The sequence below is a fragment of the Natrix helvetica genome (genome assembly GCF_964273705.1).
Source record: "Natrix helvetica genome assembly, chromosome: Z".
In the NCBI taxonomy this organism is placed as follows: domain Eukaryota; kingdom Metazoa; phylum Chordata; class Lepidosauria; order Squamata; family Natricidae; genus Natrix; species Natrix helvetica.
The window spans coordinates 42,638,468-42,664,693 of NC_138554.1; the positions used below are offsets into that span (position 1 = coordinate 42,638,468).

General features: G+C 40.6%; 1 protein-coding gene across 6 annotated transcripts; it reads right to left on the bottom strand.

Moving 5' to 3' along the window:
- Positions 1-4,053: 4,053 nt before the first annotated feature.
- Positions 4,054-26,031, bottom strand: SNX11 (sorting nexin 11). Of its 6 annotated transcripts, none has more exons than XM_081970991.1 (8): positions 25,960-25,978; positions 17,616-17,685; positions 17,329-17,381; positions 15,866-15,952; positions 12,146-12,246; positions 11,225-11,323; positions 10,208-10,417; positions 4,054-6,087 (listed from the first exon to the last, which is right to left on the bottom strand). In XM_081970991.1, exons 3-8 carry the CDS (start codon positions 17,350-17,352, stop codon positions 5,916-5,918), a joined length of 693 nt encoding a protein of 230 aa, XP_081827117.1. In that variant the 5' UTR covers positions 17,353-17,381; positions 17,616-17,685; positions 25,960-25,978; the 3' UTR covers positions 4,054-5,915. The 6 variants fall into 6 exon arrangements, with proteins under 6 accessions (XP_081827117.1, XP_081827116.1, XP_081827118.1 ...); XM_081970990.1 differs by lacking the exon at positions 25,960-25,978 and adding an exon at positions 25,935-25,959; XM_081970992.1 differs by lacking the exon at positions 25,960-25,978 and adding an exon at positions 25,822-25,840.
- Between the last annotated feature and the right edge of the window lie 195 nt (positions 26,032-26,226).

The following is a 26,226-nucleotide window of genomic DNA, read 5'->3' on the forward strand; positions in this document are numbered from 1 at the left end:
TAGATCCAGCCACCAGCTTGTTATTGGGGGGGGGGGGGGTGTTTGTTGGGGGTGTTATCTTCACACACCCAGAAAATTATAGTTTGAAATGAGCAGTCAGGAAGAGGCAACTCTTCAATGAAGTAGGAAGTACATCTTTTCAAGTAGGAAGGTGAATGAAGCAAACCGGCCTTCAGATATGGAGCATCCTTCCAACAGTTTCTCTTAGAAGAACCCAGCAGAAATGAGAATCACCTGAGCATATGCAATTCTTATTTCCTCTTTCTTTACATAATCAATGATTCAAAGAAGAGTCTCTGCTCCAAGCTTTCATTTTCTGCCTCTGAAATTTTGAAACTGCGTATGATCAAGTAAAGGCCTAAAACAGGGAAAGATGGACCAGCACTTGAGCTAAGAACTCATTATGAATAAAAGAACTGCCAAGCCATTAGTCCTTTGCAGGGAGCCTAATAAATGGATCCCAGGGCAGCAGGAAGATTAAATCAGCTTAAACCTAAAAATAAAGCATGCAGATGTTGATATTGCTCTTACTCCAGCAGGGAATCCTTTTTTTTTCTTTTTAACTCATGAAACGCCACACATTTGTACTATGTGATTTCTAAAAGTAATAAGAGATTATAATTCTGCATATGTTCAGTCAGTGGTATTTTAACAGGACAACTTGTTTGCACAGCTACTGAGAGATTAAATTTGAACTTCCAGAATTTGTATATGACTGGAAGTTAAGAAGACTTGGAGATTTTCTTTTTTGCATATTGAATGACATATTCCAAGGATGGACATTTCAGAAGCTCAGCATGACTGAACCTTGCTCCCAGGATCCTTTGTGAAAGGTCAGGCTAACAAAGACTTGTCCAAGCACAGTAGAGTCGTGTTGTCATTTCCCTGAGCAAAAATTAAAAAGAAAGACTTTCTAGCTAGCTCAGACTATTTATAGAGGGACTCTAGCCAGCTCCCAACTGTAAGAGAAAAATTCCACTGACTTTAATATAGAGTATATATAGCATTATTTTAAAATCAGATAACACAACTGAGCTGGCCAATGCCTGTGGAAGATATTAGCATTGATTCCAAAGCAGCATTATGAGGGTGCAATCCTGATACAAATGAAAACCACCAGATTAGGAAAGAATTGAACGTCTTTTATTTGACATTAAAAAAATGGTGTTCAGAGAGAGGGAGGTTCTAATTACATCACTTATTGGCCCACTTTAATAGTAATGGACATGTGAATTCGTCTAACCCATTCTTAAAATACCTTATAGGGCTCTCTTCTCTCCTGGCTTCCATTGCATTGTGATAACCTGGAGACATTATGAGCCATTGGATAAAGGGGAGGAGTAGAAATTCTGAGCTACAACCTACAGCTGGGCTGCACTGTATTACACTTTCTTGCATTAGACAAGAACTCCGATGGAGAAAATTTCAAACTGAACACAGCCCTCCTAACAGAGTCTTTGCCTTGCTATGTTAGATTTATACTTGTGATCATTATACAGTATACCGGTAGCTGCTTTAAAAAAAAAAACTAATGGGAATATTCAAACATAAACATAAACACTTACAGCTTGAGATTAGTACTACCTTATGGGCCTCCATCGGTTATTTCATTTTGCAGCATGTACTAGAAGAAATAGTCCACACAGTTTGGAGCAAGTCAACTGCTAGTTGAATAAAGGCAATCATCTTTTTATATGTCTGGTTCTATATAATATCTCATACTGGAAATAAATATAAAAACTGAAGTTGGATAAAAGTAAAACTCTGCTTAAACTGCATTGACTCCTCTGGTTATCATCTCCTTACATCTCTCCTAACTGGAAAAGAAAGGAGGACTTCACTCAAAAGAGGACAAGAAGATTGGTGCGGAGTTTTCAAGATGGGAAATCAAATCTCCCAAAAGCTCCAAGCTACTCTCTGGAAGCTTCGAAAGCTAAGCTGGCAAAGGCAGGTGGTTGCACAGCTGTGCCATTTGGATCATGCGTTCCCATCAATATTTATGAGGCAGCCTGGCCAATCAGCAGAGTAGCTGTCATTAGTGAGCATCTGGCTAGTGAAAGAGGCTTGTTCTCTTTTGAGTTTTTCTTTGAAGTGAACTTCTTTTGACATTTTGAGAATGTTCCTCCATAGGTTTCAAAGTCCTCTTCCCGTGCCCTCCACCTGTGTGCTTGGTTTAATCCCTTATGTGACAGAGGTCCAAAATGCCCCTGAAATGTAAAACTGCAATCTGAGGAGGTTGACAACCAGAATCACACCCCAATTCTTTAAAAAAAAACATATTGAGTTCCAAACTCCAGTATTGTTTTGTACATACTCTTCTAACACAAGACCCCACAAGATACTTCATGCATGGGTCCTTGGGGGGTCTTATGGTACTGGAAGGACATGAGAAAAATTCATTCCACCAATTCCATGCAGTTAAAACAACAGATCAGTATATTGGGACTATGTTTCCCCAAATTCCCAGCTAGTATGCTGGTTAGAAATTTCATTGTTTGTAGTCCAGCACCTTGAGAAAACAGATTTAGAAAGCCTTCCAATATATATAGATATACACCAATACACACACACACACACACACACACACACAATTAAGAGAGGTATAAATAGATTTCCTGCTTAAGTGAGATTTTGAGTGCCTATTCTCCATTGGTCCATCATCAAGCAAAAAGATTATTCAACCAAAAATCTTATGTGGTCCAAGTTTCAAACACAAAATAAGCCTGCAAAGTCAGCTGTGGCCCATATGCTATCTTCATCTATATCAAAATATACAATTTCATAAGCAATGGGCAAATCCATTGTAGAAAACTGTCTTAATTAAAGCTCTCCAATGGCCTTATCTATAGTAACTCCGCTACATTTTGTAAGGCAGAAGTGAGTGACCTCCTACAAAGTTCTTATGTAACAATTAAGTGAAAATTGCTACATAAATATTCCCTGTTACATCTTCCTTGGTAGAGAGGAAACAGAAAGATATCCCATTATTTTGTACTTCCAATTAATGGTTGCTGTAATTTTGATCATCACAGTTTCCAAATTTGAGGTAACAAAGTCATCTGAGGAGAAAAAAATTCCCTTAGTATCAGGGCCAGCTCAAAGGAATATGGCACCCCTCAATCACATTGACTGAAGGTCCCAGCTCTAGCAAAGGCAAAGATTTGCATTTTTTAGAATTGGAAGGAGAAATAGCATTGCCTATTGGATCTTAGTCATTTCAAGTCAATCTATTGTAGTACAACAACTCATTTGTGTGAGATGTGGGTGTGTCTGTCCAAAACAATCCTTGGTGAAACTAATAGTGTATTTTGTTTGTCTTCAGGAATGAAAGGTGCCATGTTTATCGATAATACAAGCTTTACCTTCTCTGATAACAGATGTGATTGAAAACAAAGAATTAGCCTAAATGCATCCATTAGATAAGATATCACATGCCTATTTTTAATGGTTTAGCCCAAAGATTACTTGAGGCTTGAAAAGGGCTATTTGTGTGGTGAATTTAATCCTGCCTGAAAAGGGAGTTTTTCTATTTTCTTTCCTTTGTTTATGATTCTTCAAATTCATCTAATTATGAGCCTCACTTTTTTTTTCTTCATAGCATATCCTTTTTTCCCCTCTTACATCGGCTACATCCTCCCCAACCCCCTTGTTTTCTATATTTTGCTAGAAGGAAGGCATATATATATATATGTACATATGCAACTGTATGTTTCTCTATGTGAAAATAGTTGAAATGTGAGATCTGTTATTTATTTATATCCCTTTATTTTTACAAATAAGTCAAAGCAAACATTTGGCAACTCTTGGCTGACAAAATAAATTTGGACCACATTTGGTGTGAGAAAGAAAGATAGTTGGTTTGAGAACAGAATGGTTTTTTAAATATAAATTCAGGGATTTCTTGTAAGCATAATGCACTTACCATAGGATTGGCATGTTGTAATTTTATGACAATTGATACAACTGAGGAAACTGCTGCTGAATATTACCATTTTGCAACCTGTTGCAGTTTTCTTCATGACCCACATACTGAGAAACATCAACTAAAGGCAATTCTAGTATGGGTTTACTTTATTCTTATTCTACAAACTGTAAAATCATGAAAGAAAAGGTGATTCATTTTCTCCCCAGGTCCTCATCACAAACATTGGAGAAGCTTGAGTAAATCCTCAGATGACGGGAACAGCAGTGAAATCAATGCTTTGATTAAATATACGTTTATACAGGGTATTATAAAGGTTCCATGGGGGAAGAAACTATTACATGTATTAAGTCAATTTTGAGAAAAGATTTAATATTTCCGGATGTTCATTTTGAACCATACTCTTATGCATATAAAGAAAGTAGATTATCTGTTTATATTAAAAGATTTCAGCATTGGAAAAATAAATATATGGTCCCAACAATTTAGAAGTCTACAGGATTAATATTTTACAAGCAAATCACTTACTGACTTAGTTTAGATATGGATAATTATAAAATATGGCAACCATTCAGTGAAATGGTTTGTGTGGGCTTGTGCATACATGTATGTGTACTGTATATTTCACACATACATGAAAACCCACCATTTTTTACCATTTTATTTTATTTATTTATTTTACTTAGCTTTTTTATAGCTTTAAGCATTGTTCCTTTGTGGGTTCTATAATAAAAGCAAAATTCAAATTAAAAATGACCATCAGAAGGTAAGAGTGGGAAGAGAAGCAATGTACTAGTTCTTTTTAAGTAATAATTGTTCTGCTTTCATGTAATTTGTTGAGATTGTCATCACAAGAGAACACAAAGAAGACAAAAAACCCTCAAGTAATTTAGTTAAACAAACAAACAAAAAAGCCACTGCCCATAGGATAAATATTTACTTGTGGCAAAAATTGCCTTATTCTTGTTTCTCTGCCCAGTTTAAAGGACAAAAACTGGGAGAGAAATAACATAGGTCTGATATTTAGCTTCTATTGTGTAGTGTGTGGAAATGCAGGGGGAAGGGAAGAAAAAGGAAAGGACTGGAACATCTCAAGCAGGCACTTGCAGATCCTCCAGGCTCTTCAAAGTCTGTTGATTTCAATTTTATGTTTTGCTCAAGGATCAAACAAGTCAAATAAGAAATCTGCAAACTGAGATATCTAGACTTATGGAATTGCTGTTTTGCTGCTGCTATAGTAATGATACTGATAAGAGGATTTAGGCAGACAAGTACAATTTTTATTTAGTATATAAGATGGGGTTTATTACTGTCTCCTTGTCAAATTGTATGCTGTGTCAAAGCAATGAAATATAGCAAGAATGACTCTTCCCAGGATGTGCACCTAACAACTAAGAATACAGATTGTCATTCCTCGTTTCCCTTGAATATTTATAACATGCTCCTCTTAGCAGCTCCAGCAATAATGAATTGGGGAGGGAGTCTGGCCATTTGTCCCAGCTGTGTATATCTACCAAAGAACCCAGATGTGGATTTGGCGTTCATGGCAAGCAGGTGGGCTTTCTGGCACCATCTTAAAAAGAAGCCCTACTACAGGCAAATAGTTTTGATACACCTACAAAAGACAGCTGGGGTTGTGCAGCAAGCATTATCAGATAAAGATATGGAGGACGAGGGAAGAGAACATAGTCAACAAGCCAGAGCGCTTTCCTATGCAGGATAATTTGTCAAAATATACATAAAGTTGAGGAAGACGAGGGTTCAAAGTGGAAGAGCAGAAAAAAAAGCATACTGGAAAACTATTTCTGCATTCATATGCTTCAATTCTAATTGTTCAAACATTTCACTGGTCCAGGTTTGTTCACACCCAAACCACTAGAAATAATCCAAGCACTTCCACCTGGAGTTCTAATAATCCAAATAATTTTCAACTAAGTGACAAAAGTTTATGCTGAGCTCCAAAGCACATCCTGAATGGGCTTTTTTATTCTCGCTAATTGTCGATGTGATTTGATGCTGTGGAACCAGCCTGTAGCAGTCCTGTTGGTTGATGGTCATCTTCCTCAGAACACGGACTCTCCAATTTGTTGCCATCTATGCTGACGTCACTCCAATGAGGGAGTGGTTCTATGGAGCTTTGGACAAATTGGCTTTCTTCATCAAAACTTGAGCACATACCAGGAGAGTTGAGAGCAATAGAGAAAGAAAGAAATATTTAATTTAAAGCTGCTGATTCATTCCCAGAATTCTACTGCTCAGAGGTTCATGGTCTAGAACCGGGATGGCGAACCTATGGCACGGAGCCATTTATCAGGGCACGCGAGGCGTTGCCCTGTCAGCTGGCCAGTGTGCATGTGCGTGCTGGCCAGCTGAGTTCAGCCTTTTTTAAACCCATTTTTCGCTCTCCTCAGGCTCCAGAGGCTTTATAGGAGCCTGGGGAGGGTGAAAACAGCCTTCCCCCGCCCCGAGGCCCCCCGGAGGCTTCAAGAACTTCCCTGAAGCCTCCGGAGCGCAAAAAAACGGCCCTATGGGCAAACCAGAAGTTCAGGAACGGACTTCTGGTTTGCTCGTAGGATCGGTTTAAGCCCTCTGGAGGCTTCAGGGACCTTCAGGAGGCTTTTCTGAAGCCTCTGGAGGACTAAAAAGGACCCTACAAGCAAACAGGAGTGCTCATAGGGTCCTTTTTAGTCCTCCAGAGGCTTCAGGGAAGCCTCCTGAAGGTCCCTGAATCCTCCGGAGGGCTTCTGGGGGCTGGGGGAGGCTGTTTTCGCCCTCCCCAGGCTCCTATAAAGCCTCTGGAGCCTGGGGAGGGCGAAAAAATCATGTTAAAAATGGGGGGGTGCGCCTTTCATGCGCACATGCGCATGGGGGTCCGCATTGCATTATGGGTGTGGCACGCCCACACACGACCCCCTGCGCTCTCCCCCTTATGGCACGTGAGCCAAAAAAGTTTCGCCATCGCTGGTCTAGAACATGACTAGAGGTCTATAAGCGCTTTCTGATGTCCAAGTGTTATACCCCAGTTTCTGAGATGGCACCAATATCAATGCCAACACAGTGTGCCTACCCAATAAGTGATTCCCTATCCGGCCACAAGCATGCTGCCAGAAAATACTATTGTTCCTATTTATTATATATAAGATATGTTAAGGCAAAAAATGTTGTTTCTTTTCACTTCCTTTCAACTTTCATCAGTCCGCAGGAAAGCATCCTGTAAAAATTCTCTTTAACTTTGGATGGGATGAACAAGGAGAAGTATTCTGAAGATGGCTAGACCAGTGAATTTAGCTATCTGTCAAAACATGCTGGATTTTACGCAGCTGTTATACATGGGGGGTAATGTTTACTGGACACAGATTTAACAATATTCCAGAAAAACACTAAGTACATGTTCAAAATGATCTATATTTTCTTCTGCAATAGTAGTAAACTTGCTCAATTCCAGGAGGATACCGGAAGAGATCTGGTTTGTAAGGACTACTTAAATAAGAATATACAAAAAGTAATGCACAGGTCTAATAGAAAAGTTGGTATAACTGTTGGTATAGCCCAGCGGTTCTCAAATAGTGGGGCGCGCCCCCCTGGGGGGGCGCGAGGCTCCATAAAGGGGGGCGCGAAGGCTCCCTTTCCATCTGGGTGCAACGGCGGCGGCGTGGGCGAGGCATAATATATCCCGCCTGGAAGTGGCAGCACTTCGGACTGTGGATTTTCATTGGAGCCGCGGGCTGGAGCTGTGCAAGAAGCTTGCTCGGGCGGGGGTGGGAGGGAGGGAAGCATGGCTGTCCCAGGCTTCCCTCCCCCCCCCCACCCCCCCAGCCCAAGCAGACCTTTTGCACAGCTCCAGCCCGCGGCTCTGATGAGTCTCTGAGCAGTCCCCAGCGCTGCCACTTCAAGCCGGGATATATTCTGCCATGCCCTCGGCGGTGTCTTTATGCAGGTAGCTCGCCTCCCCGCCAGCATTCTGTCTGGAAGCGGAAGCGCAACAGCCGCTGTTGGGGAAGGGACAAAGGGGCGGCGGTCGCCCGATCTTGCCACCGCCACCCCTTCGCCCCTGGTAACGGCGACTGTTGTGCTGCTGCTTCCAGCTGGGATGCTGGAGGAGCTGCTGGCAGGGAGGGAGGGAAGAAAGGGAGGAGGGAGTAAGGATAGACAAGCAAGAGGGAAAGAGGAAAGAAGGCAAGCAGGCAGGAAGGAGGCAGAAGGAAGGAGGGAAGAATGGAACTGGAAGGGAGGCAGGGAAGGAGGGAGGGAGAAAGGAAGGATAGGAGGATAGGGAAAGAGGAAAGAAGGCAGGCAGGCAGGGGGAAAGAGGAAGGAGGGAACTGGAAGGGAGGCAGGAAGGAAGGGAAGGAGGAAGGGAGGGTGGAAGGAAGGATAGACAAGCAAGAGGGAAAGAGGAAAGAAGGCAAGCAGGCAGGAAGGAGGCAGAAGGAAGGAGGGAAGAATGGAACTGGAAGGGAGGGAGGGAAGGAGGGAGGGAGAAAGGAAGGATAGGAGGATAGGGAAAGAGGAAAGAAGGCAGGCAGGCAGGGGGAAAGAGGAAGGAGGGAACTGGAAGGGAGGCAGGAAGGAAGGGAAGGAGGAAGGGAGGGTGGAAGGAAGGATAGACAAGCAAGAGGGAAAGAAGAAAGAAGGCAAGCAGGCAGGAAGGAGGCAGAAGGAAGGAGGGAAGAATGGAACTGGAAGGGAGGCAGGGAAGGAGGGAGAGAGAAAGGAAGGATAGGAGGATAGGGAAAGAGGAAAGAAGGCAGGCAGGCAGGGGGAAAGAGGAAGGAGGGAACTGGAAGGGAGGCAGGAAGGAAGGGAAGGAGGAAGGGAGGGTGGAAGGAAGGATAGACAAGTAAGAGGGAAAGAGGAAAGAAAGCATGTGACTACGGTGGGAGACGAGGAAAGACCGGTGTGCTATGTTATGCAGAGGTGTACTTATAACAATTTTATAGACAAATTATACTATTTACAGTCGCGCGGGGGGGGGGGGCGCGAAATGTTTTCTTCTTCCTAGGGGGGGCATGACAGAAAATAATTGAGAAGCACTGGTATAGCCTAAGTGGCCAATAGGTTTTAAGCTAGAGGTTCCCTGGCTGTGTCACAGACTGATTAATAAAGCATATTAGATTATATCCATGGCAAAACATCTATTAGGATAAGGGAGAAAGTACTAGTTTAACAATGATAACACAAGTATGGGCTGGGGAATTAGGTGAAAGTTACATCTTGCGGAGGCAGAAAAGGATGCTGTCAAAAGTTTGTTGTTTGTGCTGTAATTTGATGCAAGTATAGAAATGTCTGGAAGGTAAACACATCTAAAACTGTCTTCACCATGCATAACTAACTCAGTTTCTTACAGAAACAAACTACCACATTTAACAGATATATATATATATGAATCCCTTAAAAGATAATAGATGCTAGGATATTAGACAGTGTGACAAAACCATTTTAACATCTGCTACTCCAAATTCTACATGCAAATAAAACTTGGGATATGGAGGAAAAAAGAATGATATATTTTTCCATATGGACTGGATACAAGTCACAATCAAATCTGAATGTGTTTGGGAATTCCATTAAAATTCCATAGAATCAAACAAGAAAATGATGCCATAAATTATGGTACAAACGAATGAGAAATTGGGTCCTTTTTCTGCTAAAAGCTCACATTATCTGCCAAAATCATACCTGTCATTGCTACTTAATCAAAAATTCTAGAAGTGATTCTTCATTAAGAAGGAAACAGAACCAGTCTGAGAGAAAGACAGACAGATACAATAGACAGAAAGTCAACTGTTGAACACATAAAGCAATTTCCAGCCAAATAGTGATCTCCCACTTCCTTTTCCTATTAGGTGGGTTAAGAGAAAGAAAAAGTTAGCTGTTGGATTCAGCACCAAATAGCTATGGTCAATCCTTCTGGCTCTACACTCACATTTATTGCTGGGTTTCGAGCCCCAACATATATGCACATTCCTAAATTCAGATCATACATGCAATCATACTCCAAGCACCTACTTCCCCATCTCAGTCATACCTATGCTCCTGTCATGTCCATACAACTGACATTATCGCAGAGAAGTTAAAGTCCCATATCTAAGTGTCCCCTCCAGATTTGATTTTGGAATATTTATTTCTACAGCTCTAGTACAATCTGTATCAGAGATCTTGCAAACAAGGACTGATAAAAAGGAAGGGGAGCCATGGACAAGCATAGAAGACAGGAAGTACAAAAAATCCTGGAAAAGAAACTGTGATTACTGTCTTCTGGACCATTAGATCCGTTCCACTCACCTGTTGCCAAAGTCATGCACAGCCAGCAAAGCTGAATGACTGTCCTCCTGAATCCAACCACAGTTGGACCTGGCATAGTGGAGAATGGCATCAGTGACACTCATAGGGCCCCGACCCTGCACATAAGCTTCAATTTCTGGTACAGAGAGCTGGCTTTGTAGGAAAAGGTGCAGCTGGCTATCTGAAAGGAGTACAACATTCTGTACCGTCCTAGAATATGAATAAAAGAATTGGAAATTCTAAGCACAAATGCTACAATAATCAGATCTTCAGAAACAGTACTTTCCATTTGAAGTTTTAATAGCTTTTACTGCTGCAGCACAACTTAGATTCTGAGAGACAGAGTGACCCTCAAGGTATGAAGTTAGAATCTACGGTAGAAGAAATACCCCCACCCACCCCACCTTTCTTTTAAAAAAATTATTTTGGCAGCCTTGGCCAGCCTTTGTTCAATTTGACTGCAATGTTTCCATTGAGAGGGGGAAGGGATGTGCCAACTATAGTGCTAGCATATAATTCTTCCCGTACAGAAGGAAACGAAAGAAGTTTTTGTAGCAAATATATGGCTTTCTCCATCCACACTGGCATGCTTTTCCCCACCATTGTTAGAGTCCTAATAGCAGAGCTGCTGTGGCATCAAAGTTTTCTGCCATTGTAATGGGAATACTGTCAATTATTGATTTGTTCCTATAGCTGCAGAAGGGGAGATCAATATCACTCCTAGGAAATTCCTAGGAAATTTGCCAGGACCATTGATCTGTATCTGAGATATGTCTTTTTTTGACAGGCTTTGGGTTTTCAAAAAATTTCTACCTGTATATCAACTTTTTCTTGTCATATTTTTTTGATTTTGTTTTTTAAAAAATCAACTAAGCTACAAGTTCGGTTATTCACATAAATTGAAACTATCTTGATTATGTTATCTTCTCCACACCATTATAAAATTGATGATAAATTCTATTCAGGTGGGATCCAGAAAATGTTCTATCTCCAATAATAATCCTGTTCCCCACTCACTTCTCCAAGAACTGTTGCAATCCTTGCCTTCGTTTCTCAATGAATTCATCAGTATTGCCTGCGAAGAAAGTAGATTTCCCTGGAAGTTCTGGGACAGGCCTAAAGGATACAAGGGACAGATTTACATACATATAAAAATATATCCCTCCTTGAGGATGCATCCACAAATAAAAAGTAATTAGCAATCTTCTGCTACTCCGTGACCTTCTTCTTCACCAAAATAGGTGTTACCATTCTACTAAAAGTCTATTCCCATCAATGCTTGGAGCCTACAGTGAAGCTAATTTAATTCAGCAGCAATGCTGACAAAGAAGAATGTATCTTCTACAAGAGTTGGACTTCTGCATCATTAACAGCTCTCTTTGCAAAAATTCAAATCCTCTGCAAGCTCAAGCAGTACCTTCAAACACTATTGTGTTATATCCATAAGGTGGATTTATGAAAAGGTTTGGGGTGATTGTTCCAAGATGATAAGTCAAGGTTAGGGATCTTTTCCCCTGAAAGTTTATAAATTGTATTTTGCAATAAAAGCAACAAGCTCATTAAGCTTTCTTTGAAATGCATAAAATGAAAAGTAAAATTCAAAATATAAAACCATCATTATCTTTTGGAATTGCCATTAGTCCTCCATGAAAGACCTCAATTTACTGAATTTTCACCTAAGAAATTGGCTCTAGGTCTGTCAATATGCAGATGAGCTAAAGCTCTTTGCTTGAATTCTATTCAGTTTTAATGCACAATTATACATTACAGTTCAAGCATATTTTCAACTTTGACATTTCTAAGGTAAGTTTAAAAGTGCCAGTGTTACCACCAGTCCAAAAAATTATATTCGTTTATCACTGAAATATTTTCAAATGATGTGCAAATGTCCTTTGATGGTTTAAGCCACTATTAAAAAAAACACAACCTCACACTTACACCAAGCCAGCATTTTTTTGCAGCTGTTTCTTTAACCACACAAACTCACGATATCGTCTGCGGACACAAGATGTCTTGGCTGTGAAAGCTTTACTATTGGTCTGTAAAATAAGAAGAAAGATTGTTGTTGATACAAGGTTTATTCCACCTGTTTTTTTTCACTCCAAATCTCTTTCTATACTGTCTCCCTCTGCTGGCTGCTGTGCTAATAGAGAATTGCTATGATAAACAGCTTTTACCATAGCATTTTTTGGTTTTAAGAATGAACTTTGATTAAACGTCATTTTTTTTAAAAAATCCATTTGATTTTTTAAAATTGCTTTTTATTGAAAAATTTTATGCAAATAAAAGGAATACAAATTTAAGAAAAACGAATAAAGAAAACTGGTGAATAAAACAAAAAAAGAAGTATAAAGTAGCTTTCAATTTTGTTTATATTAGTTACAAAAATATGCACTGCCTGTCTGCCTCTTTAAAGTTACACCACGATTCTCTTTTTGTCATGTTTTACTTTTTCTATTTAATTTGATTTTCAAAGCATTTCATACTGTGCAATGTAAAAAGTGGGGAAACAATAGATTGATGTTGGTTGCAATTTTTAATAATAATTTAAGGAAAGGTGCATGAAACCAAAGTTCTGTCTGTTCCGTCAGTCAGGTGCTACAGGGAAGTTCACACCTGGAACATAACAATACAGGTGGCCCATGACTTACAGCCATTCATTTATTGTCCATTCAAAGTTTCAACGGCACTGAAAATAGTGACTTATGACTGTTTGTTATACTTATGATATAACCATGATCATGTGATTGAAATTCAGATGCTTGGCAAATGGCATGACAGTTGCAATGTCGCTGGTTCATGGAATCACCATTTGTAACTTTCTGACAAGCAAAATCAAGGGGGAAGCAAAATTCTTTCACAACCATGTTACTAACTTAAAAACTGCAGTGATTCACTTAACAACGGTGACAGGAAAGGTCATAAAACCTACTTAACAACTTGTCTTGCTTAGCAACAGAAACCTTGGATTCAACTGTGGTTGAAAATCCAAGATTACTAGTGTATTGTCTCCCGTTCTTCTCCTAAAGCAAACCAGCTTCTATGTCCACACTGAAACTATGCATATTGATTTCTCTCCCTTCAAAGCTCATTCGGAAGACAATGGGGCAGTCTGCATCAAGCCCCATTCCCTGTTTCATGGTTCCTAATAACCTTCAGGAATATATTGCTGAAAATTAGCTGTTAAATTTACTTAAATTGGACTTACCATATTTTTCGGAGTATAAGACACACCAAGGTGTTGAAGAGGAAAAATTTTTTAAAAGGCTTTGGCACTCTGCAGACCTCTGAAAAATGGCCCTTTTTTCGCAAAAACTGGCCCTTTTTTTGCAAAAATGGGCCCACTGGTTTTTTTTAAAAAAGGGCATGCATAGCCTTTAGGAGACTTATAGAATGCTCCTGGGGGCTGTGAGGGCCAAAATTGAGCAAAACGAGGGCAGAAATGAGCAAAAAAAGGGCTGGTTTTGCTCAATTTTGCCCCCCCCCCAGCCCCCAGGAGCACTCTGCAAGGTTCCTAAAAGCTATGCACGACCATTTTGGTGAAGGGGGCAGGGTTTCAGGAGACAAAAAAATGCTGTATTCAGTGTATAAGACGCACCCAGATTTTCAGCCTCTTTTTTGAGGGAAAAAGGTGCATCTTATACTCCGAAAAATATGGTATATACCACTTCACAGTGCTTTATAGCACACTCTTAGCATTTACAGGCTCAGTATATTGCCCCCAAAAATCTGGGTCCTCATTTTACTGACCTTGGAAGGATGGAAGACTGAATCAATCTTAGGTCAGTCAGGATCAAAGGAATTGAACGCTTGGCAATGTAAGAAGAGTTATCCTGCAATACTGTATTCTAACCACTGCACCACCATGGCTCAGTGGTTCACACATCCAAAAAATGCCAGAAAATACCAGTTTTATGATTTTTCGGGGGAACCAGGGAAAATAGTTGCAATATACCTCAAGTAGGCATAGAATGTCTACAAAAGTAATAATTCCTAACAAATGGATGGGGAAAGAAATGGGTCAAAAATGGCTGTCTCCCTGGCCTCAGCAACTTTAAGACGTGCGAACTTCAACTCCCAGACTTCTTTCTCTTCCGCGAGGTGAACTCCACACATCTTAAAAGTTGCACTAACCAGAAGCAATTTTCCCATGCTTGTAAAGTACAACAGTTTGCAGAATGAAAGAATAATGGGAAATTCTCACTGTTTTTTGTTACTTCTGCACTAAGTAAGTCCGCAGAAATAAAAAACCAAGCACAAGGTTCTTTTCCACATCAATAGCAGATGTGTGTTTCATGTCTGGTTCTTTGCAAAGCATGCAAGAAAATAGTTTATCATCAAGGAAAGAAGTAAACTAGAACTAAGGAGAAATTTCCTAACAATAAGAACAATTAACCAGCTCTCCTTCAAAAGTTGTGAGACCTCCATCCCTGGAGGCTTTTTGGATAGCTACAATGGTGGGATTCAGCTGGTTCACATCAGTTGGTACAACCTAATTTTTCGCTGAGTTCAGCGAACCAGTTAGACGTCTGGTTTTCATTCAACGTCTGGTTTTCATTCAACTTCCTTCCAGGCAGGGGAAAAAAAAAAACCCTCCCCAAAAGTCCAAGAGAGGAACGACGGAAACCTTCAATCATGTCACTCAGGCAAAAACTGCCTCAGGCAGTGGGGGGGCAGGGCCTGCACATAAGGCAGCAGCCCAGAGCTAAAATGCTGGCGAAGCGCCAGTGGTTCAGAGAGGGTACTGAAATGAGCAGGCGTCCTGCCTCCAGCGCCCATACCAGCTGCCCCTTCCCAGCCACAGCTGGAATGCCACTGCATGTAAGTGCCAGTAGATGCCAGCCTTTCCTCCAGCGGGCCTGGGCAACTGCTGGAAATAGATGGGCCCATTTCAGCACCCAGATGCTCTTGCTTCCCCCAAGCATTTCTTTGCCTACCTGATTTCCAGCTCTGTTGCATTTCGCTATTGCATTTCTCGCCGTTGTGCGCAGGAAATAAAAGTTTGTGGGACTAAAAAAAAAGTCCAATCAATCAATTCCAACTTCTCACAGAAAAAAAAGATCTCACAAAGTTGGAAATGATTGATTAAACTTTTTTTTCAGTCCCACAAGCTTTTATTTCCTGCACATGAAGGCAAGAAATGTGATGGAGAAACGCAACAGACCTGGAAATCAGGTAGGCAAAGAAATGCTTGGGGGAAGCAAGGGAATCTGGGTGGTGGGTTGGGAAAGCTCTGCAGCGTGGCGTTGCAATGAAGAAATGGGAAACGGAGCAGCAGGTGCAAGGATAGGAGGAGGCCACTTTCCCTCTTTCTTCTCCCTGGTCCTTCTCCTTCTCTTATGCCGGCCACTCAATTTCCCGTTTCTCGATTGCAGCATAAGCGCCCAGGATCCATTTTGATAGCGGTGGGGGGGAATTTAACAACGGGTTTGCCCAGGGTCTGTTGGCTGTTGCAGGAGGCTCGTCTCACATGTGTGGCAGAGCTGGAGGACGGGGATGGGCCATGCCTCCCACAATGGCCAACCTTGTGTGGATTGATACAGGGTCTCCTGCTTGTGCAGAGGGTTGGACTAGAAGACCTCAAAAGGTCTCTTCCAAGTCTGTTATTCTGTTCTGTTACTTACTGCTGTTTTTTCCCCCCAGTATTTCTATACTTACATGGAGAAATATTTTGTAATCCACATAAGAATTCCATGAGCCCTCATTTTGTATTCGAGGATCTTGCACACGGACAGTAGTCAGTTCCTAGGTTCAGACCCAGAGGAAAAAAATACATCTTTAGAGTCCACTTAATTTGCAACACTTCTCTAAATGTTAGCACCTAAACCAGAGAGATCTCCCCCTTTTTCAGCCAAAAGAATTGAATGCATAAACAGAAGCTCATTATGATTGTACAAAAGCTTTACTATATTAATATCAAAAGGCTGGAAAGAGACTCAAGACAGATTTCTCAAGCATTGGAAAAAAGAAATATACAAAGTCTATTTGATAAACATGATTATGCTTTTCCAATAGTTATTATGGGGAATCTATGACTTTCCGGGTGTCATTAAGACTCCAAACTCATCCTAACCCAGCCAGAAAGGCCAATGTTCAGAGAGAATGAATATTTACGGGGCCACACCTAGTCTAATTAAACTTATGCAAGCTAATCACAGCTAGCTACAAGTCAATTAAGTTATTACATAAAGATGAAGTTCTTAAACCTTAAACATACATGCCCAGTACTATAACTAGATGGCCCACCATCTTATTACAAAGGTATGCAATTATATCTGTTTTTATTATCAATCAGAATATAAATACTAGTATTATTATATCTTTCCTTCACTTCATTTGGAAGAATTGAGGAGCAAGGAAACAGGACTTGATCTATTGCCTCAGGGATAAAACAGAGGAATAATGTGATGTTCAGCCCAGCTGCCACCAAATTTGTATGCTTCAGAACTTCAAACCTCAAAATGCTCAGCCACCTTCTGAAAGTTGCAAGTCAAGCACATATAAAGGATGAATGGATAAGGAAAGCTTGGCTAACTTACACAAAGCATAGTTTGTTCAACTAGATTTATTTTGAATATTCAAAAGATAGGGTGAAGCTGAGCTGTGAGCACCTAAGAAAAATCTTTGTGTAAGTTTCTGTCCTGAGAAAGATATAAATATGTGCTACAAGGAAGGCAGATAGGCTACACAACATGTCTTATTCAAAATATCTCACCATGGTCTCATGTATATTTAGGTACTTTTTCTCCAGAGGAATTTGCATGATTCAGCTTTCTGCCACCATATAAATCACATATATGTAGGTGTGCGTGGGAGGAGCTTTTATAGATTGTGACTTAAGCTATAGATCTATGGCTCTGCACTGAAGCTTTCTTATTCCAAATAACTTGCTTTAAGCATGAATATAAAGTAGGAAACAATGCTTGGAAATAAAGTATCCTCATATTTTGAAGCAACCTTTGCCAATATTGCTTTAGCCTCTATTATTTCGCCACATTCAGTCAAACTTGGAGGCTGTTAAAAACTATTTTCCTTCTTGGACGCTGACTGCAGATATTTTCAGAATGGGTGAAATAGAAAATAGTTCATACGGTCATGTCTGCTAATGGCAATAGTCTTACCTCTTCTTCTTGATATCCCAACATATTACTTTCACAACCTAAGAGGGAAACATCTGGGGGGGGGGGGTGGAAGAAAGAAAGGACATACAATTAATACCAGAGCATTAATTATCCATGAACTATCTGCATTTCCTCCACCTATTTACCAAATAAAATCAGATCCTGCTCTGGAGATGGAGTAACGGAAAGTAAATGGAATATTTTAGATAAAAGTTAGTCTACAGAACAGACGAACAAACCTAAATTCAGGTTATATTCCAAAGCGGTCCACTAAAGAGTTAGCTTACCTGCTTTTATTGAAACAAGGACTGGAACAAGGGAATTTCACTTTGGGCTTTTTTTTAAATTTAATTTTTACTGTTGTTTTTTTAAAGAGAAAAAAGAAAAACACAAAGATAGTTATAATGCAAATACTTACACAACTATATATAAAATGTGCTTAATATGAAAAAAAACTTACAATTTTTTATATATACTTATAATGTATTATTCAAGCACACATAAATTTTAATACATTTGTATAATCATCATTTTCTAACTTACTGTACAAAGGAGTTCCATATTTCATTAATAACTGACTCTCAACAATCCATTCATGGGTGGTAAGTGCCCTCAGATCTTCAATCCATTGAGTGAATCGACCAAACCTGGGTTTAGTACATATAAATTTCTTTTGGCAGGTGAGAAGAAAACTGCCTGACCAGTTATGAACCAGGCAGAGAAAACCTGTGCCAATTCAGAGGTTGCTGAGTAACAACCCCAGCATTCTTTACCATTGGCCAACCTGACTGGGTGTAGTGAAACCGCAATCACAAATATCCAGAGGACCACAATCTTCCTCTTAGTTCTAAAATCATCTTTTTTTCTTTTATATTCACTTCACTTTCCTACATTTTTTTTCTTTTTTATAGCAACTGGAAAGCCAGACAGCAATGTCTTCATCTATCTTTTTACTACTTTAGAAGACAATAGAGCACTAAAGAACAGATTAAGTTATGAAGATAAGCGGAGAGATAAGTCCTAAGAGGGATGCCTGGTGTATTTCAAGCTAAATTGGGAAGAGGGGACGGTTTAGTGGAAGAGAGAGGAAACAATGCTATTGGGATAAACTACAATGTCCTGCAAAAAGAAAAGAATTGTTTCAATCTGAATAATTTAATTCAACCTGCAAGGCCAAGATTTTTTTCACGACGGAATTTGATATAGCCCAAAACTAACTTGTGCATCCTCCATAAATCCAGTAGTTGTCCAGAAATAGATTCAGTCTCAACATCTTAACGCTTTCATTTCTAGAGACCAAGAAGAATGCAAGCACTTGTTCTAGCTTGACAGATACAAGGGGAGTTTGTTAAGGAGACATTTTTCAATGCAAGCAAGTGCCGACATGTATTTCATACATTTTTTGCATCTGATTCAAAAGATCGCAGGAGTACACACAAATCCTAATCCTCATTTATTCAGCCACACAAACAAGAAAACAAAACATAAAGTTGGCTAAATTAAGGTGAATAGAATTTGCTTTAATTTGAATTAAGGGGACAAGGAATGGGTGGACAGGGAGCAAACCCAATGATTCATGACTTTATGACTCTAAAAAAATGTAAAGGGAAAACCATAAGCATCCCATTGAGAAAAAATGAAAAAAACTATGCATGCCCATGTTTATCTTAAGTCGTCCTGTACTTGGCTTCATTGCATCATCCCTAGCAGCTTTGCCTTGAGATTCTCAGCATAAAGTCCGAGAAAATTATTGTTAAGTTATCATCTCGATTAGCAGTGCACTTGCTTACTTTCTGACATATTTGGGTTTCGTTTTTAATCCTTGGATGTACAACATACATGCATTGTTGGTGCTAACCCTCCTTCTTTCTACTGAAATTCAATGGCCATCCACATGTAGTTTTAAACTGTTCGTCCACAAGAGTAGTGAGAAAACCATACCACAAGAGTGATAAAGCAGGTAAAAACTGCTTCCTTCAGATTAATATCCTACATGATGAAAGTAGCAGCATTTGGAATCTGTTTCCCTGTGAGCCTGAAAGATATAATATCATAAACCCCAACGCTATTAGATCTCATGGGAGATTTAATACTGTTGTGTTTTCTTACGATTTGATCTGGAAAAAAAATATGTTTAACAGATAATTACAACTGCAGAAAAAAACAATTGCTACCAACCTGCCTTCTATTGAGGACCTGTATACTGCATGAATTAAAAAGAAGGCTGAGAAAATATCTACAGACCCCTCACATCCTGGACATAAATTGTTTCAACTTGTACCCTCAAAACGATGCTATAGAGCACTGCACACCAAAACAACTAGACACAAGGACAGTTTTTCCCTGAATGCCATCACTCTGCTAAACAATTAATTCCCACAACACTGTCAAACTATTTACTATATTACTATTTTTCTTCTAATCCTTACTAGTACCTATTTCCTCCCACTTATGACTATAACCATGTTGCTTGTATTTTTACAATTTGTATTGTTCTGTTTATTTCCTAATGTGATTTGATTGCTTATTAGTAACCTATGACTATCACTAAGTATTGGCTCTTATGATTCTTAATGATTGTATTTTTTATGTACACTGAGAGCATATGCACCAAAGACAAATTCCTTGTGTGTCCAATCACACTTGGCCAATAAAGAATTCTATTCTATTCTATTTAACTATAGTTACATGTGTCTAAAGAACATAGAAATAGAGCTGGACTCAGGAGGATTTTGGGGGTCAGGGATTTGGATTAGGCAAAATGGCTTGCATGGGCCTTCTCCCCTTATGGCTGCTATCATCACTATTCATTCACTTGCCCTTCTTCACTGTTAAAGGTAAAGGTAAAGGTTCCCCTCATACATATATGCTAGTCGTTCCTGACTCCAGGGGGTGGTGCTCATCTCCTTTTCAAAGCCAAAGAGCCAGGGCTGTCCAAAGACGTCTCCGTGGTCATGTGGCGGACATGACTAAATTCCAAAGGCGTACGGAACACTGTTACCTTCCCACTAAAGGGGAATATTTTTCTACTTGCATTTTTTACATGCTTTCGAACTGCTAGGTTGGCAGAAGCTGGGACAAGTAATGGGAGCTCACTCGGTTACACGGCGCTAGGGATTCGAACCAACAAACTGTCAACCTTTCTGATCAACCAGCTCAGCTTCTTAACTACTGACAAGCTCAGCTTCTTAACTACCCCTACTGAGCCACCACGTCCCTCTTCATTGTCACAGATGGGGAAAATGGGCAGGAGTTGTTATTCTTTGCTTCTACCAGTATTTCCTTTTTTAAAATAAATAAAGTGGAATAAAAAAGAGACCCCAAATTTAGTAGTAGTGCTATTGAGCTTTAAAGTGATTAAGCCTTTATATTAGGATTATACACAAACCATTTTCAGTCCCCACTAGGTACATTTAGATCTGGATTGGACATTAAATAGTGCCTTTGACACTATTTAGAAACAAAGGTCATTTGAACAGTTGAGAATATTTCTAAAGAGGTTGTATAAGTTGCCTGGGAAACCTGATTGACTGAATGAGGATAGGCTGGTAGGAGCCTATCCTATGTTGTGTACACCCATAGCCAGTCCAATCAATGCCAAGAAACCTTGTATTTTTTCCTACATATAGGGAGGACATCCATTTACATAGTCTTGAATTAGAAAGAATCACTATTCACTATGTTCAAACTTGACAACTTTGAATGCATAAACTTCAACTCCTAGAATTCTGGGAGTTGAAATTCACAGATCTTAATTGTTGTTGAGGTTGAGAAACACTGCATTGTATGTTCCCCAAGGTGGTGTTCTCCATTATTCAAGTCGGTATAGCTATGCAGAACAGGACTTCTGGTGTCAACTTTCTCAACAGCCTCAATTCTTTAGAATTCCCCAGATCAGAAAATTGTATGCTAGATTTAAACAGACAAAACATAAAATACTTTTAAAGTCAGGAAACAGCTTCTAAGTTTAACTAAGAGGGACTTTTATATTTCCTGTACCCTCAGTTAAGGGCAAATTAGATTGTTCTGCCCTTCAACTGACTTGCAAAATACTTCCTTTTTATTCTACTTGATCTCCCACTTGGACTGTTAAGTAGGACAAACTGACCAATTTTATTTTTAAGTGTTCTCTGCCAATAAAGACAATGCTGACAGAAATTATATTATGGGGAACATGAACTCCCCAAAATAAAGAATGAGGCAGAGACATGAAGATTTATTCCCCAAGCTGCAGATATGAACTTAAACCAGCCTTCTCACAACTATTCTGATGTGCTGGACTTCCAGTTCTCCTAATTACCAGCCAGCAGCCTGTTGGCCTTCCTGGCTGGAATTAGAGAAGCTGAAATCCACATGTAAAGTACCAGTTTGAAAAGGCAGCTTAAAGCCTGGGCTGTCAGTGCCAATCTGCCTGTAGACTGTTTTCTTTGCAGCTGCAAATCTCTTTGCGTCAGCCAATATTATTTTTATGCTATTTTAATTAAACTATATAAATTGGGTGCAAAGCAGTACACCAGCCTCAAACATAATTTGTTTCCAACCATGCATTGCAGTCCCATATAGATCTCAGAAAATTGTTTATAAAATTAAAGAGAGAGAGAGAGAGAGAAAGAGAGAGAGAGAGAGATGGGGGAAGCACAGCACTGCATGGCTCTTTGCTTGAATGAGAGTATCCAAAACAAATAAGCAAACATGGTAGGCTAAAGTAATAAAGAGAAACTTGAGAGAGAAGAATGGCTGGTGGAAAGCAACCTCAACAAATTACCTTCTGAAAAACAGGTATTTTCTGTTTAGTCATAAGCATACCACAACAACCTTTCTGAGTGTGTCCCTGACGTGCACTTAAAGCTTCAAGTACTTTCACTGGCCTAAAAATGTGGGCTTGGCTTAAAGAAGGAGTTCTTACTTGAGTCTACCAACTCTTTTACGGAGGCCATGAATCTGGATTGGGGGGGAGGGGGCGAATTACACACGTTTATTTTCTGTACCCTCTCCCTGAAATCTAGCTTTTTATTCGAACATTTAAATTGGCAGCAAAATAATGTATGGACTTGAGACTCCAAAAATATCTAACTTCAATACATGTTGCTGTCTAAAATTATTATACTCTTACAGTGTACTGTCTTGTAATTGATTTTGTTGAATATTACTATATTACATATTTGCTATTTTAATGCTTTGCTAATAGTACACTTAGCTTCCTCAGTAGCACAATCTATTTCTTCATGTTTTATTTTATGTGCTTAGATATATTTTTCAAAAAAGGGTTCCATGTATGTCACCAAACTTTGAAAAAGGCTCATGACACAAATATGTTTAAGAACCCCTATCTCCATTGCCTGAACCAATTTCCATCATAAGCTCTCTAAGCAGTGCAAGGAGATAGTTTAACAGCTTTCCATATGCCAGTGATGGCTAACATTTTTGTTGTTGCATGTTGAAAGCGCAAGCACACGTGCAACAGCACACCTGCACCCAAAGTATGCGCGACACTCCCCTGCACCCTGCCCTCCAACATATGCACACGTAACTCCCCTGTGCATGGCCCACTTCCCCTGCACATGCACACACGACTCCTCGTGCATACACATGAGATCCCCAATGATCTCCTGGCCCCCACACATGCGCACCGGTCCCCCCGGGCCCATTTTTTGCTTTCAGGTTGGTGGAAGAGGCTTTCCAGGCCCAAAATGGGGTGCAAGGAATCTCGAGCGGCGCCCCCTGTTTTGGACCTGGAAGGCCTTCTGCACCAACATGGACGCCAAAACATGGTGCAGGGGCACCGTGTGAGGCCCCAAAATTCAATGCAAGTGCCCCCCTGTGCATGCGCCCTGCCTCTCGCACATGGGCTGCAGAGACCTGAAGACCAGCTGGCCGACGGGAGGCATGCACGCATGCGCAGTGGAGCTGGATTGGGGCAACAGCTGGGGTGCCCACAGAGAGGGCTCTGTGTGCCACCTGTGGCATGCATGCCATAGGTTTGTCATCATGGCTATATGCTCTTCCCATTGGCTCAGCACAGCTGGCTCATCCTTAAATCCTACAGCAGGGGAACAGACCAGAGTTAAGCAGCTTCTAATGCAGCATATAATACACTGTTCCCAAGCACATTTGCCACTTATAACATATATACTTCCAGTATGACACTATATGTCATCTTTGCTTAAGTTACACTACTTATATTGGACGTCTGAATGGCCAGTTCAGTATTAATTCATTTCCAAAGCTGAAGAAAAAAAGAAGCATCTAGCCATGCACAGGTTTCATAATTTCCCCACTTCATATTAGCAGGTAAAAAATTCAAGTCAAAAGGCCTTGATTCACACAAGGAATGGAGTTCAGCATTCCTTCTTTTAGAAGTTAAGCCCTCCCTAGCTTCAGCTTCCATTTATCCTTATTGCCTGGATTTGTTCAGTAAGATGAATTAAGCTGAAATAAAACAGGAAAGACATAGCACAAGATATTGTAGAAACACAATCCCTGTTGCAATGTGTTATGCAAAGTGCGCCATCTCCCTATACCTCTACATGGTTCACCTGGCTGGGCACAGTAGCATGTAATGCGAATATAGGTTGTTGACCAGAGGTGGTATTCAGCAGGTTCTGACCAGTTCTGGAGAACCGGTAGCGGAAATTTTGAGTAGTTCAGAGAACCGGTAAATAGCACTCTGACTGGCCCCACCCTCATCTATCCTCTGCCTCCCGAGTCCCAGCTAATCAGGAAGGAATAGGGATTTTGCAGTTACTGTCCCCTGGAGTGGGGAGGGAATGGAGATTTTACAGTATCCTTCCCTGCCATGTCCACCAAGCCACACCCACCAATCCATGCCACGCCCACCAAGCCATGCCCACAGAACCAGTATTAAAAAGAATTGAACCCCACCACTGTTATTGACATACAACTATTCAGTCACAGTTTGAAGTTATAACAGCATTGAAAGGGGGGCATGACCATTTTCCACACTTATGACTATTGCAGCATCACCACGATAAAAATTCAGACACGTGTCAACTGACATGTATTTGACATTTGCAATGTCTGGGAGTCATGTGATCACCATTTGTGACCTTCTGACAAGCAAAGTCAATGGGGAAGCCAGATTCACTTAACAACCGCGTTATTAATGTAACAACTGCAGTCATTTCATAACAGTGCCAAGAAAGTTCAAAAAATGGTGCAAAACTCACTTAAAAACTTGTCTTGCTTAGCAATGGAAATTATGGCCCTAATTGTGGTGGTAAGTCAAGGACTCTCTGTAGTTTAGAGTTTTGGTTGTAAGAACCTAGTTACTAAATTTATCTACTTGGGAGATATATACATAAACTAGCCCTTTCCAGGTTATTTTTCCATTTCTTGGCCTACAATGAACCAACCAGCAACTGAAAATCACAGTATTAGGGGAAAACATGCCCTTTGTTCAAATGTGAGTTTTAGTAGATGCACACTAACTTCCCTCAGGACAATATTACCCAAGATGTTAACACATCCTGGCAGTTAGGTGAGGGGGAAGGAATTCACACTGCACTGCTAATCCCTGTAACAACCCGGTTTGGTGTTCTTTTTATTTACTTTGGGCATTGTGTGTCCTACCCAACAATGCTTGATAAAAAGAGAAGCCAAAGACCCCTGCTGATTGCTCCCACCAAAAGTTAGGCATTCCCCCATCAGTCTGCCAACTTCCAGGAACATAAACTGTCTGTTTTTGAGACAAATGTCCCCTTCCAATTGCCTGTTAGCAGCAGCTGCTCAAAATCTGAGAACAATAAGCTGTTGCCTTTTCTGAAGGCCAAAATAAACAGGTTGGATTTCTGGAAAGTGTTCTGTGACCTGCCCTTTTCAGCAGGACCCCGGGAATCCCTTCCTGCCTATGTACAGTTATTTCCATCCTGGCCTTTTCCTCCTCCACTCTGTCACCAACAGGTAGACCCCACCTGTGAGTGGGATTAGCTGCAAGCTGAGGGCAGGGGGGAAGCTTTCCTGGGGTCATCTGTCTACCAGGGGAAAGAAGGGAAGCCCACACAATGCCCACTGCTGTTTGGAGGAAAAGCCACAGTCGGGGCCCTCTGAGTAACCCCACTCACTCGTCCCAGGGAACTTTAGTCCCCAGCAGGAAAAAGGGCTGCTTAGTAGCCAATAGTGGGCCACTTTTCCCCTTCAGCCATACTGGGCTGCAGCCCCATCAACGCCAGCCGACAGGATCCGTTTGAAGAAAGCTGTGTCCAAGTGTGAAACTAGGTTTCTGCTACTCAATGATACTTCTTTGCTCTTGCCAGCTTAAGATCCCCACCCCCATAACCACCGCCGCTCCAACCCACCCTTCCCTATAGCCCGTCGCTCTTTTGTGCTAAACTGTCTACATATATATTCGGGATCCTCTCCAAAAGGCACCACCTGCACCGACAACCACTTTTATATTCGCTCTGCTGCTGCTGCTACTGCCGATTTGTTTCGTCGGAACAGCCTTTCTTTACTCACATTCTCCACACTTTTAACCTTTTTACCAACTTAATTTTTCTCCCTCGCTATTTCTGCATTTTCTTAAAAACAAACAATGGGCTACTCTGTTAATTCTTGCGTTTCAGAACCTGCTGCCAGGTTTCACTTACTCTGCAACCTTCCCGCTTCTCTTACCAAAGCTTCTGAATTAGACGCTTCCCCTTTAAGACAACCAAGCTCCACTGCTGGCTTCCTCTCATAGTTTTTTAAATCATCTTTCCAATGACCTAGTTTCCGTTTAAAGATAAAAGCAGCGAGGGCTGCTGGGAAATGTAGTTTCGATTCTGAGCTAAAGGTAGTAAACATCTGTAAATGTTCATAGGAGTGATTTGATGTGTTAGATCCTATTTCAAATAAAAAGCATATTATACAATCTGTTTAAGAAATGTCACTGCAATGATC

Coding starts and splice junctions, on each gene's coding strand:
- SNX11 (XM_081970994.1), bottom strand. CDS start 17,352: ATGTTGGGATATCAAGAAGAAGAG. Junction 15,953..17,328: donor TGGGATATCAAGAAGAAGAG/GTAAGACTATTG, acceptor GTCTGAACCTAG/GAACTGACTACTGTCCGTGT. Junction 6,088..10,207: donor GTGCATGACTTTGGCAACAG/GTGAGTGGAACG, acceptor TATGTGCTCAAG/TTTTGATGAAGAAAGCCAAT.